The 13130-nt window shown below is 38.6% G+C and overlaps 1 protein-coding gene across 3 annotated transcripts in view; it reads left to right on the top strand.

Moving 5' to 3' along the window:
• The window catches only part of ANKRD17 (ankyrin repeat domain 17), a 137192-nt gene that overhangs the window by 83262 nt on the left and 40800 nt on the right, over positions 1-13130 (top strand). For all 3 annotated transcript variants that reach the window (XM_088137998.1, XM_088137947.1, XM_007427180.4), the window contains exons 10-15: positions 41-150; positions 4509-4596; positions 6902-7029; positions 7415-7558; positions 8387-8489; positions 10063-10824. In XM_088137998.1, coding sequence (XP_087994124.1) covers positions 41-150; positions 4509-4596; positions 6902-7029; positions 7415-7558; positions 8387-8489; positions 10063-10824 — 1335 coding nt within the window. The remainder of the gene's footprint in view (positions 1-40; positions 151-4508; positions 4597-6901; positions 7030-7414; positions 7559-8386; positions 8490-10062; positions 10825-13130) is intronic.

Genomic DNA, 13130 nt, shown 5'->3' with positions numbered 1-13130 from the left:
TTGGTATTTTCTAAGATTAATGTTATTTGTGTTATTTCAGGAGCTAATGTGCATGCAACAACAGCAACAGGAGACACGGCGCTGACATATGCCTGTGAAAATGGCCATACAGATGTTGCAGATGTGTTGCTTCAAGCAGATGCTGATTTGGTAAGCGGGCTAATGAAATTTTGAGTTTATATTATATAGTTTCTTACTATATTTGATATTGGTTTTATTTCTACTTGACCAAACCAGCAATAAGATGTTGAACATTGGCATTCAGAGGATTTTTTTTTCTGGGAGATAAAGCTGTGCAGTGAGATGCAAGTAATTTACACATATAACAGGCTGCTACAACCTACATGTACCTTTTCCTTGTGTCTTAATGTCATATTCTCTTTAAAGATTTTATAAAGAAAAGAAAGCAGAAATATAGAAGAACGTCACTTCAGGTTTCACACAAAAAGCATTCTAAACTGTAAAACTTTGAGGGGAAGAAAATGAAACCAAAATGAGAGAAAACCAACTATACAACCTTTTTTGGGGGGGCAGGGGGGTCTTTTTGTGTTAGAATTGACTCCTGGAGACTGCCTGGACTAGTCCCTGCAGTTTTCTTGGCAAGATTTTTGGAAGTGTTTTGCAGTTGCTTTCTTCCTAGGGCTAAGAAAGAATGACTGCCCCAAAGTCACCTAGTTAGTTTCGTACCTAGGGCAGGACTAGAATTCACAGTCTTCTGGTTTCTAGTCAGGAGTCTTAGCTACTACAGACAGTCCTCTACTTACGAACAGGTTATGTCCCAAGAGGCTGTTTGTAAGTCCGTTTTGTTCGTAAGTCCAACCAAGTAAAAAGTAAAAGAGGAGGAAGTAGGGCAGCGGTGTGGGCAGAGGAGCCCTGTCTTCTGCCAATGCAAGGAGTGATAGCCCACAGACTGTGGAAAGTGCAGTGGGATGAGCCAGTGGAGCACAGTGCACTCCGTCACTGGGTGAGGCAGGAGAGGCGGTGGTGGCTCCCTGGGCGAAGGGGCGGCTGTTCGGGAGGCACTGTTCAGGTGGCGGAACTGGAGAAAGCAGAGAGATGAGGGCTTCCTGGAGGCACAGTGTGTGCTCTGCACCCGTCGCACATTGGGAGGCTGCGATCTTCAGCCTTCCTCCTACAAGGCCTTGTGAAAGGCCAGTAGTTTCCAATGCGAGCTGCAGAGCACACACTGCCTCCAGGAAGCCCTCATTCCTCTGCTTCCTCCAGTTCTGCTGCCACCCTGAACAGTGCCTCCCACGCAGCCGCCACCTTCGCCCTGGGAGCCACCACCGCCTCTTCTGCCTCGCCCAGTGACAGAGCACACCACACCCCACTGGCTTGTTGCACTGCACTCCCCACAGTCTGTGGGCTATTGCTTCTCACGTTGGCAGCAGAAGACAGGGCTCCTCTGCCCAAGCCGCTGCCCTTCCTCCTGCCTCCTCCACTTTTTGGAGTTGGAGCTGGAGTTCTGAACAGGTTTGTTCATATTGGCAAAAGTTTGTAACTTGAAAGTTTGTAAGTAGAGGGCTGTCTGTACACCAAACTGGCTTTCATTATACAAACATGGAGTGATTTAAATGTGTTAGATACTTTCTAGTAGCACTGCCCTTAAACTTTCACAGTTTCATTAGGAAAGAGTTTCATTTTCTAAAGTGGCATCCCTTCTTCCTTCTGAAGGTTTGTGTCAGGCCCTCCCCTTTTTCTTTTAGTGCAGGTTTTGGAATTGAGTACCGTACTTCCATAAGTTCACATTTTTTTCATATACTTTAGCCAGTCAGGTTCCAGAAATGGAGTATATAAATTGTAGTAATAAATAAAGAAAACATAAAGAATTCTAGTATGAATGTGAATGTATTGTCTGGAGAGTGTACGGTAAGTATAAACTGTACAGCACATCCCATTTAAGTTAACCATACTCAGTGGCAGTTACATGGTTAAAGGGGCAGAGAAAGAATGCAGTTTAAATTATGAAGTAATTGTCCACATCTAATGTAAAGTGGGTGGCTGTGAATGTTTTTTCATCAGGCAAGCTCTGTCCCAGAGGTGACTGGTTCTCAAAGCCTGTTTTTTGCAGTTGATCTGAGCTGACAAGTTTAAACTGGTATACAAAGTACCATAAGCTCCTGGAAAGTGTTGGAATTCTGAGGCTTTTAATCCTGGATGATTTCAACCTCCATGCCTTAGGTCTAGTGTGGCTTGTGACTTAATGACCTCCGTGGCAATCATGGTCTTGTCACAAGTAACTGACACGAACAGACTTTAGTGGGCACATGCGTGACCTGGTCTTTATTTCAAATAAGATGTGATCTGAATATGGAGAATATTAACATTATTCTTTTACAGTGATGGCATCTTCTTTATCAAGCTGTACTCCATGGGACCTGGACCTCTGCAAGGCAGAGGACCAATTAGAATGGTCCGCCCCAGGCACTTAACAGATCTGGAAAGATCTGTTTTAATCTTAATTTTAATTAATTAATTTACTTTAATTAATAATTAATTTAATTAATTTTAATCTGTTTTAAGAGCCAGTTTGATCTAATGGTTAAGGCACCAGGCTAGAAACCAGGAGACTGTGAGTTCTGGTCCTACCTTAGACAAGAAAGCCAGCTGGATGACTTTGGGCCGCTTACTCTCTCTCAGCTCAACTCACCTCACAGGGTTATTGTTGTGGAGAAAATAGGAGGAGGAAGGAGTATTAGGTATGTTCGCTGCTTTGAGTTATTTATAAAAATAATAAAGGCAGGATTTTAAAAATCTAAAAAAAAAATCTAAAAAATCTTCCAGATGGGACTTGGAGAGTTTTCCCAGCAGTCTGGAGAGCAATTCTATCTTGTGCCTGGCCAATCTGTAGAACTTGGGGTGGGGGGGAGGGGGCTAGGTATTATGCTATAACCTTATTTACTTATTCCTTGCCACAACATGAAAGACTCTGGGCAGTATACAATAATAAATACTAACCATGACCAAAAATAAAAAATAAACACAGCAACCCAATAAACTTAAGCAATGGATACAATCCAAGATAGGTACCGTAATCACAAAGTGAAGTTTTCCTACCAAGAGTCTGGCTGCCACATTTTGTTTAAATGGTAGCTTCTGGGTCATCTCTAAAGGCAGCCCCAAACTAATTGCAGTAGTCCATCAAGTCATGAGTTACAGGGCAGGTAGCCCTGTAACCTGGTCACAGGTTCCAACTGCTGCTTGAGCAACAATTGAGAGCCCAAGAGGAGCCCCAGCTCATTAATCACCACCTTTGGGGGACCATATCCAGAGTGACTACTGGGACTACAGCTATTAAAATGCCCCAATATTTACTGACAACTAGCAACTCCATCTCAGTAAGATTTCATCTGAGCTTGTTTTGCTGTGTCCAAATCCTCACAGCCTCTAGACACCAGTTCAAGAGATCCATAGCATCCCCAGCTTTGGCCAGAGATGGAGGTGTATAGCTGAGCATAGTGATGACACTTAGCCCAAACCAATGAATGACTTCTCCCAGTAGTTTCACATAGATGTTAAACAACATGGAGGAGAGAAACCAGCCCTGTGGGAGTCCATATTGGCACTCCCATGGGACTCAAGTTCTCACTTAAAAACTGCATACATGCTTACATATGTTTACAGTAATAATGAATTGCATTGCTGTTGTGGATGATTTCTCTCGAACATCTCTTTATTTCCTTAAATTCACACATCTAGATCAGGAGACTAGATAATACTATGATCTTTACTGCATAGTTGCTCTATACCACTACAGCCTTCCCTTGGCAAAATTAGGCTTAATTGTTCAGCTGGAAAAAGCCACTTCTCAGTCACAGCCTTGCCTTCTGTAATGTGAGGATAATAATGTTGCTCTATTTGCATGCAGTGATAGGACAATTTTGTTGATATTTACTAATTAAGAAAAAATAGATCTTGAACTTTCTTTGTTGCTACCCATTGCTTTGGGGAGACACATAGGTTGTGGTTTCTCTCTTGGTTGACTGTTGTATAACTAAAGAGTCATTTCAGGCACTTTGACCAAAGAACAGCTGTAAGTGCCCTGGTATTGCATTTTCCCTCTCATAACCCAGCTGCCGTGAGTTTATTTGGTCCCCCATTGCCGCAGCACTTTCTAGTTTCATCACCTTTCTGAATCTCAAACAAGATCCTCTTCAAAATTGTGGTCAGAAGTCTATAGCTTCATTATTAAGTTCCTTTTTAGGCCTATTATTTTATCCCATTTTATCCCATAAATCCCATGGTTTATCCCTATGATACATTTTAGTTTGCACAGTATGCTGCGTTTGATAGTTTTTTGTTCTTATAATATGAATTTATTTTTCAAAGTCTGGAAATAATCCATCATAATTACATAAGGATGAGATCAGTAACAGATTACAGTATTATGCATCTTTAGGTAAACTTAGCAAAAAAATTAAAAATTCAGGATGAATTTAAAAAAGAATTTGAAACCACCGGAAACTTCTATTTTCTAAGATGTTTTCTGAATATTTCTGTTTTTGTAGGAACATGAATCTGAAGGGGGAAGAACTCCATTGATGAAAGCTGCAAGAGCCGGCCATGTCTGTACTGTCCAGTTCTTAATTAGCAAAGGTAGGGTTTATGAACAGTTAGTCATTTCTTTTCATGATTTAATGGGCTTTTCTTTTTTTAATAGTAATTTTATTAAAGATTATAATTACAACAGTAAAAACTAATACAAACTAAAAAAAAAAAGAATAAAAAGAAAAATGGAAGGTCCAGAAAAGAAAGAAAAAAAGGAGAAAAATAGAAAGAGAAATAGAAAAGAAAGAAAAAATAAGAATATAGTAAAGAAAAAGAAAAGAAATATATAAATATATAAAATATATAAAGAAGTGACTTCATCACAACAGGTATAAACAATTTTAGTAACTTATCACCTTCTCTTAAAATACAACAAATGATCTCTTCTTCCCATATCACATCTCTTATCTATAAACAAGTCCATAAAGCCCGGTCATTTCAGTCCTGATGTCAGCAAAAGTCCATTAAGGGTTACCAGAGATAACAATGTCTATTTCAACCTTGATCAAATAAACCAACTTTGTATTATTTCCTTTTTCTCTAACAATCTTGATCTTTAATCCCTTCAAATAATGTCCTAGAACTTGATTACTTTTCATTTTTTGTACCTTCTCACAAAATTCTTCAAAACTAACAAGGCTCTTTTGTAAATCCAATATAGGAAAATTATCCAGGTCAATCTCTTGGTTTGTTATTTGTATATCCCTTTTAATTATTAAGACATCAACCAGTTTTTTTTATACGTCCAGTGTAACATCTTTTTCCATGTTATTCTTGTAGCCTGTCATTTTTAAATCCACTTTCAAATCAGTCTTGATCTTGTCAGGTAGAACTTGTTCCTCTTCCATAACATTTTTTAAACACAGTCTATCTATGGAGGCAGCACTATTAAAATTAAGTTCTAGGTCCATTGGTCAAAAATAACCTTCAGTATGTCCAATGTTAAAATATTAAGTGTTCTTTTCCTTTAATTATAATCTTTAGCTTCCTCTAGTGTCCAATTTTTAAAGTCTTATTAAAAAAAAAATCAAAACAAAAGCATTTTCCCACGGGAAGGATTCTTTATAATTAATTCCAAAACCTTATTTCAAATTTATCTAGACCCTTAGTCTGTTTGTAACTTTCTAAAATCAAAGTTCTAATTACCCTTTTGCTCTTTATGCCAAACCTCCCCCCCCTTTTAAAAGTTCTTAAACTTGTAGTTAAAACTTCTTTCGCTAAGGATTGAAGGAAACTCATATGGTGCTGTAAAACATGTCAGTCCAAAAGTTCCTAATAGCTGAAAACCAGTTAACAAGCAATTTCCTAAAGTAATTAGAAAAGGAAGTATGCAAAGTTAGTGTCCGTTCAAAAATGCCGACCGCAGTTTGAATAAGATGGCTATTCCCTCGTCTCCCAGAGCTCTAACCCGTTGGAGTCTGCTGTCTTGCAGTCTCCTTGTGAAGAGCAACTATCTGGAGCACTTGTGGGCAATCTCAAGTCCTCTCCTTGTCCGGAGATGAATTATCAAACAGCCAGTCTACTTGTCAGCTCTTCATACCACCATGGTCTTCAGTCTACCATTTCTTCCCCAGAAGTGCTTTAATGGGCTTCTCTGATTTGTTAGTTCTGTTAATCTTTCATGTTTTGATTTAAGAACATTTCAACTGCTTGAGGTTTTTCATTGCTTGACAGATGTCTGTTAACCTTGAGTATCTGAAAAGTGAGCAGTTATAGGCTGTATGATATAACTTCAGCTGGCAAAGATATTAATGAGCGACTGAACAATCCACTGGTACCCTAGTTCAGCAAACTATAATATAAGTAATTAATTTCTAGAAAACTAGTGAGTTCTAAGAGTTCCCTCCAATCCCAATAGCCAAAGTGCTCTTGGAATTGAAGAGCTCATTTTATGATATGGCAATTGAGTAAAAGGGATAGAAATGTTTCCATTTTTCAAAGTAAAATATCTCATTGTATATATGAAAACTGCCAGAATCACCTTTAAGTAAGTAAACTTTTTATATTTTGCTCAGATTTTTGAGAAAAAAAATATTAAGTAGAGTTAAATATCACATTTATGGCTGGGTACAGGATTGTAGCCTCAAATAGTAGAGGATAAAAATAGTAACTGTTTTTATTGTGTAAGAATAACTGAAATACATTGAAGACTTAAAGAAAACCCTTTAATTGGAAAGGTGGAAGTCATCTGGGAACAAATGACTCCTGCAATCAATTCTGAAACAAGGATCTGTTGTTTTGTACTATCCTGTCTTATGAAGGAATTTCTCTGCTATTTTATGTATGAGAAAAAGAAGAGTTACAGGCAGAGAACCTTGAATGGTTTTTGTTTTCCCCAATACATTAATAACAGGAGCAAACGTGAATAGGACCACTGCTAACAACGATCATACAGTATTGTCGCTTGCCTGTGCTGGAGGCCACCTGGCTGTTGTGGAATTGTTGTTAGCTCATGGAGCTGATCCTACACACAGACTAAAAGTAAGTGGTGGTTTCTTTTTCTTCATTTAATTACATACTGTTTGAATATTGTGGAGGACAGATTTTGGATCAGTTTATCATTAGGAGCCATAACATAATGACATATCATTTAAGCATTTTTCAGCTGTAAATGTGGTTTTACATTCACAAGGAGTTCTTACATGAAATGTCTTTTTAAATTTGTGTGCATTTAGCTCAATCTCCAGGTGAAAAGACAGGAAGAAATTAAAATAAATTGCCAGTTTAAACAACTCTTCAACTATTGAGAAGTAATCTGAATAACATTTATCTGCTTTATATAGCATTGGTTAAGTTTTTGTCAGAATAGAGAGGCAAAGGACACTTCTCAGTTTAATACTTTATTTATTCCATTATTTCTTTATAGGATGGTTCAACCATGCTAATAGAAGCTGCTAAGGGTGGCCATACAAGTGTAGTTTGTTACCTGTTGGATTATCCTAACAACCTACTTTCTGCTCCTCCACCTGAATCTACGCAGTTGACTCCTCCATCTCATGATTTAAATAGGGTATGATTGTTTATGTTTATTCTTCTGGCTTTGATTATGCTTCATTTCTTAATTAATATGCTAAAATAATGTCCACCATTTGGAAATAGACATATTCAGTAAATATTGTAGATGACTTGGTAAACTCTCATGAGCAACTAATACTATTCAAAGGAAGAAAAACTATTGGAGGGAAATTTTGGTGAGGAAAGATGTTTTTTTAATCTTGGGAGTGTCTTAATCGTATCTGTCATCATACATTTGTTGTTGTTCAGTCATTAAGCCATGTCCGACTCTTAGTGACCCCATGAACCATATTGTGCCAGACCTTCCTGTCCTTCACTGCTTCTCTGAGTTTGCTCAGTTTCATGCTCATTGCTTCAGTGATGCTATCTAACCATCTCACCCTCTGCCGTCCCCTTCCCCTTTTGCCTTCAATCTTTCCCAGCATCAGGGTCTTTTCCAAAGAGTCCTCTCTTCTCATTAGGTGACCAAAGTATCTGAGCTTGAGCTTCATTATCAATCCTTCCAATGAGCAGTCAGGGTTGATTTCCTTTAAGATTGACTGGTTTGACCTCCTAGCAGTCCAGGGGACTCTTAAGAGTCTTCTCCAGCACCACAGTTCAAAGGCATCAATTCTTTGGCACACAGCCTTCTTATAGTTGGATACTTTGTTAAAATACTTCTGTTAGTGCCAGGAGTGTAAATTCTATGAACTGATAGGACATTTAAACCTGTAATAATTAATACTTAATTGAACTATAAAATATTTGTGCATGCTTCTCTCTTCTGATACTGTGTTTTGATCATGCAGAAGAAAGAAAGTAATTTTAATGTCCTGTGTTTTAGGCTCCTCGTGTACCAGTACAGGCACTTCCCATGGTAGTTCCACCTCAAGAGCCTGACAAGCCTCCTGCCAATGTTACCACCACCCTTCCCATCAGAAACAAAGGTTAGTTGTGCCTCTGTATATTATTGCTACAACATATTTGTTAGTGGAATGTTGGATTTCTTCAATATCACTTGATCTGTACATTACTGAAGAGCATAAATTATTGGAAAAATTGTTTTTCAGGGTAGCATTTTTTTTAAATACTAAGGGCTATTTTCACTTTAAAAAAGAAAGAAAGAAACCTCCCTTTGTATATTGAGCTAATTGTGTTTCCAATTGTGTTTTTTATAAATCAGGGGATACCCTACAGTGGAAACACTGGGAAATAATTGTATTATTTCTTTCCAGTACTATGCTGTATCTTTTTGGAATCAGTTTTGTGCCCAGAATACAATTAACACTTAATTTCTACATTCAGATTTGACTTTTGAAACATGTAAATTTTAGTACTTCTTTTAGGTAAAATATTATTAAGAATTGCTTGCTGTTTGTGGAAAAAATATTTTAAAATCTGTTTAGAGGATAAAATATTTCCATGATTAGAAATAGGACATTATCATCAGTTTTAATAATGTTACTTTTTGTTTGTTTATTGTTTTTATAAGATTTACACTAAATCTTTGTCCCAAACAGCACATAAAGCCCCTAAAACATCTGTAGCTGGATTCCATAGTCCTGTTTATAATTTTGATTATTTTAATCAAGCATATTTTTAATGCAAGAGGACTGAAATATTTGCCTATCTGACCAAGTAACTCAGATTAATAGTATAAAGCAATATCTTTTGTATAACATTTGATAGATATACATCCCACCTTTTCTCAAAGAACTCAAGGTGGCATACATAGTGCTTCCTCATTGACTTTTTCTCATAAGAACCATGGCAAGAATAACTTGAATTAAGAGATGATAACTGTCCCATAGTCACTCAGTGAGCTTCCATGGCTTTAGAAGCCTTGAACCTAAGTCTCCCACATCCTGATCCAGTATCTCCCTAAATACTGTACAAATATTTTAGTGTAGTTTTGAACATTGAGTATTGAATGTTACTTTTGCATTTCCAATACAAAATATTTGATACTAACTCATAAACTCCGGATAGGGTTTAAAGCTTGGAGAAATAACTTGCATTGAAATATCTTTGTAGAACTCATTCTGATTTTATATTTCATTTCATTAACACTAAACTATCATTTTAGGACAATGAGTTTGATCTTTTTCTTCTCTCTACAAATCTTGTGAACATTGTTTATATATTGATATCTATATGCCTTGAATCTTGCAGCTGCTTTTTCAGTTAAGGGTGTTTAGGCTGCAATCCTATGCAGGCTTAACCTTTTGACTAAATATGCATAAGATTGCATTATTACTGAGGAAAATAAGTAGCTTGTAAAAGACCTTGTTCCAATGTATGCTTTTGTTAGTAGTAAATAACTGTATTCTCCAGCAACCAAGCAATTTAGAATTGTAATTAATTTCTCAATAAAGCAAAGATAATAGGCACATCTTTTTCCCTTAGCCTTTCATCTCTGGTAGGTGTCATCTTTGTGCTTGATTGATCAGTAAGTCTGTAATAAGAATGCTGTTCATGTGGACTTCCATTTGGTTCTGAGGGGGTGTCTCTTTCATACAGCCACTTCCAAACAAAAGTCCAGCAGCCATTTGCAGCCATCCAACCCAGAGGTACAAGGTTACATCGCTAATCAGTCTCCAGAAAGCATTGTTGAGGAGGCTCAGGGCAAGTTGACGGAATTAGAGCAAAGAATAAAGGAAGCCATAGAAAAGAATGCGCAGCTACAGTCTTTGGAATTGGCACATGCTGACCAGCTCACTAAAGAGAAGATTGAGGAGTTGAACAAAACTAGAGAAGAACAAATTCAGAAGAAGCAAAAGATCTTAGAAGAGCTGCAGAAAGTAGAGCGGGAACTGCAACTGAAAACACAACAGCAACTGAAAAAACAGTATCTGGAAGTTAAAGCGCAGAGAATTCAATTGCAGCAACAGCAGCAGCAGCAGCAACAGTCTTGTCAGCATTTGGGACTATTAACTCCCGTTGGGGTAGGAGAACAACTTACTGAAGGAGATTATGCACGCCTGCAGCAGGTGGACCCATACTTACTCAAAGATGATCCTCAGCAAACTGCTACCCAGATGGGTTTTGCTCCAATACAGCCTCTGGCAATGCCACAAGCTTTGCCTCTGTCTGCAGGTTCCTTACCACCAGGTTCTATGGCAAATCTTTCAGAACTCCAAAGTGTCATAGTTGGACAACCAGTACTGGGCCAAGCACAGCTTACAGGGCTGGGGCAAGGAATTCTGACAGATGCACAGCAAGGGTTAATGGTTGCCAGCCCTGCCCAGACCCTCAATGACACACTGGATGACATCATGGCAGGTTTGTATGAATTGTTACATGCAGATAAAATGTCAGTGCCGAAAAGCAGTTTTGAGTATGTCAGAATCTTTATTTTGTTTCAGTGCCACAAAGATTGGATTATTTTGGCTTGTTCTTAATAGCTACAATCTAAAGCTGATGTTTCCATTTACATTTCCAGTGTTGTCTACCTAGCTTATTAAAATAGATCAGTGTTATTTGGGAAATAGCAATTTATAGCATAAATGAACAGCTTTTAAATAGTACAGGAATGACACTAGTGTTTCTAGCCATGTTCCGTGTCTCCAGCAGAAGTGATTGGTAGTCAAGTGAAGTGAGTAGAAAAGCATTTTTTGCTGTCAAGTATATTGTCCCTTTTGTCCAGGCCCTAGACTGGATGTTTATGCCTTGATAATGTTCTTGGTTCCTTGCTTTTCTAAGAGCATTCATGAATGAATTTCACTTTTCTGTTAGCCTTTTTCATTCCAGCACTTACAGCTTTTTAAAAATACATGTGAAAAAGCATGTTTATCCAGTTTTCCTGTGAATTATACAAAAAGAAACATGGAATCAGACAGGAAACATTGCTTCCTTTTTTAACTCAACTGAAACAGTCTGAAATACAGTCAGGTCCAGAAATATTGGGACATCGACACAATTCTAACATCTTTGGCTCTATATACCACCACAATGGATTTGGAATGAAACAAACACAATGTGCTTTAACTGCAGACTGTCAGCTTTAATTTGAGGGTATGTATATCCAACTCAGGTGAACGGTGTAGGAATTACAACAGTTTGCATATGTGCCTCCCACTTGTTAAGGGACCAAAAGTAATAGGACAGAATAATAAACATAAATCAAACTTTCCCTTTTTAATACTTGGTTGCAAATCTGTTGCAGTCAATCACCAGCCTGAAGCCTGGAACGCATAGACATCACCAGACGCTGGGTTTCATCCCTGGTGATGCTCTGCCAGGCCTCTACTGCAACTGTCTTCAGTTCCTGCTTGTTCTTGGGGCATTTTCCCTTCAGTTTTGTCTTCAGCAAGTGAAATGCATGCTTAATGGGATTCAGGTCAGGTGATTGACTTGGCCATTGCATAACATTCCACTTCTGTCCCTTCAAAAACTCTTTGGTTGCTTTTGCAGTATGCTTTGGGTCATTGTCCATCTGTACTGTGAAGCGCCGTCCAATGAGTTCTGCAGCATTTGGCTGAATGTGAGCAGATAATATTGCCCGAAACACTGCAGAATTCATCCTGCTGCTTTTGTCAGCAGTCACATCATCAATAAATACAAGAGAACCAGTTCCATTGGCAGCCATACATGCCCACGCCATGACACTACCACCACCATGCTTCACTGATGAGGTGGTATGCTTAGGATCATGAGCAGTTCCTTTCCTTCTCCATACTCTTCTCTTCCCATCACTCTGGTACAAGTTGATCTTGGTCTCATCTGTCCACAAGATGTTGTTCCAGAACTGTGAAGGCTTTTTTAGATGTCGTTTGGCAAATTCTAATCTGGCCTTCCTGTGTTTGAGGCTCACCAATGGTTTACATCTTGTGGTGAACCCTCTGTATTCACTCTGGTGAAGTCTTCTTTTGATTGTTGACTTTGACACACATACACCTACCTCCTGGAGAGTGTTCTTGATCTGGCCAACTGTTGTGAAGGGTGTTTTCTTCACCAGGGAACGAATTCTTCGGTCATCCACCACAGTTGTTTTCCGTTGTCTCCCGGGTCTTTTGGTGTTGCTGAGCTCACCGGTGCGTTCCTTCTTTTTGAGAATGTCCAAACAGTTGTTTTGGCCACGCCTAATGTTCTTGCTATCTCTCTGATGGGTTTGTTTCATTTCTTCAGCCTAATGATGGCTTGCTTCACTGATAGTGACAGCTCTTTCGATCTCATCTTGAGAGCTGACAGCAACAGATTCCAAATGCAAATAGCACACTTGAAATGAACTCTGGGCCTTTTATCTGCACATTGTAATTGGGGTACTGAGGGAATATCACACACCTGGCCATGGAACAGCTGAGAAGCCAATTGTCCCATTACTTTTGGTCCCTTAACAAGTGGGAGGCACATATGCAAACTGTTGTAATTCCTACACCGTTCACCTGAGTTGGATGTACATACCCTCAAATTAAAGCTGACAGTCTGCAGTTAAGGCACATTGTGTTTGTTTCATTCCAAATCCATTGTGGTGGTGTATAGAGCCAAAGATGTTAGAATTGTGTCGATGTCCCAATATTTCTGGACCTGACTGTATAACCCTGATCCAGTAAATTCCAGGGCACATCTGCAGAGCTTTGTGTTGCTGC

Source organism: Python bivittatus, unplaced genomic scaffold, assembly GCF_059951505.1.
Source record: "Python bivittatus isolate LINGU-HERP-01145 unplaced genomic scaffold, Pbiv_v1 ctg000000_np1212, whole genome shotgun sequence".
Taxonomy (NCBI): Eukaryota; Metazoa; Chordata; class Lepidosauria; order Squamata; family Pythonidae; genus Python; species Python bivittatus.
The sequence above is the reverse complement of the archived record's forward strand: the minus strand, read 5'-3'. Positions and strand labels throughout refer to the sequence as shown.